This window comes from Protobothrops mucrosquamatus, unplaced genomic scaffold, assembly GCF_001527695.2.
Source record: "Protobothrops mucrosquamatus isolate PMUCROS unplaced genomic scaffold, P.Mucros_1.0 scaffold_154, whole genome shotgun sequence".
NCBI lineage: Eukaryota > Metazoa > Chordata > Lepidosauria > Squamata > Viperidae > Protobothrops > Protobothrops mucrosquamatus.
The window spans coordinates 2,248,310-2,249,610 of record NW_015386230.1 but is presented as its reverse complement, the minus strand read 5'-3'; the positions used below and the strand labels follow the sequence as shown (position 1 = coordinate 2,249,610).

General features: G+C 34.3%; 1 protein-coding gene across 1 annotated transcript in view; it reads right to left on the bottom strand.

The window, feature by feature from the left end:
* SLC25A47 (solute carrier family 25 member 47) overlaps positions 1-1,301 on the bottom strand; it is a gene marked incomplete at its 5' end in the record, with an annotated part of 7,609 nt that overhangs the window by 5,989 nt on the left and 319 nt on the right. Inside the window, one exon of the mRNA XM_015820280.1 lies at positions 661-732. Coding sequence (XP_015675766.1) covers positions 661-732 — 72 coding nt within the window. The remainder of the gene's footprint in view (positions 1-660; positions 733-1,301) is intronic.

Genomic DNA, 1,301 nt, shown 5'->3' with positions numbered 1-1,301 from the left:
TGCCCTAAAGCAAAGACCTATTGGGAGCAGATAAGAAGATGGCTATAGGAAATAACAAAACAACAAATTGAACTCAAACCTGAAATATTTTTATTAGGCATAATTAACCCAAAAATAGAGAAACGACTCCAATACATCATTATACATATTATAACTGTAGCACGCATTGCATATGCACAGTGTTGGAAAAGGGAGAACATACCAACAAATGCAATGATTGTATGTAAGATATTAGACTGTGCTGAGATGAACAAACTTTCCTTAGAAATAAAAGACAAAGAAGCTACAGAATTTTATGAGGTATGGGACATGTATTATAACTGGTTAGAATTGCGGAATAGAAATGTATGAGGAGTAATGTAAATAAATGTAAATAAACTTAAGAGATATTGGACTACAACTTCTATAATACCTCATCATTGGCCATCTTGGCTGCAGTTGATGGGAACTGACGTCTAAAGGTAATAGAGGAAATGTTCCCTACAGCTGGCATGTGTTCAGCTGTAGAATGAATTTGCTATTTTTTTTAATTATTTGGAACTGCATACAAATCTATAGATTTTCCTTGTGAATATTGTCAGGCTTTTTAAGAGGTAATAAAGCAAAAAAAAATGGATTCTTTGATCATGATAGTTAGAGATACTATTCTTAGATACATACCCTTTCAGTTCTATATATATCTCTCATACAATGCCATATTCCACGATACTGTGCTTCTGTCTGAATTCTCACCTACCAAAGCAAAGTAAAGCAATCAAATGTATAAACAGAAGTACCACAATTAGGCATTTTATGAAACATACATTTTGTTTACAAACAACAAGAACAGGAACATTATATTAAAGGTGCAGAACATTTGTTTTTGAAGAAGAAAAGTGGAGATCTATAGCTCAAGCAGTATTTATGCAACACACTAAATCAGCCAAGCACATTTTCAATTAGCCATCCACATTGTGGCCTAGCATGTTGTGTAAATCTAGGATAGGGGGGAGGATTTATAATTCAATGTGATGCATCAATTTATAAACCCAGGGTCATGTATGGGTCGGTTAACCGCAAGTAACAGAGCTGTAACTGTCTACGATGGTTCTGAAGCACCGATGGGATTAGGAGGGTGAACTTTGGAAATCCTTCTGCTAAATTCTTTAACTCACCCCAGAACTTTTATCTGAAATAAAAAAAACTTGTACACAATGAACTAAGCCATTATATGATTTGTTTGCTTTTGACTTGTTACTCTATGTGCACCCACTCACGGTAGATTGTAAAATATAGTTTATTAAGCAAAGGATCAGCTAAAC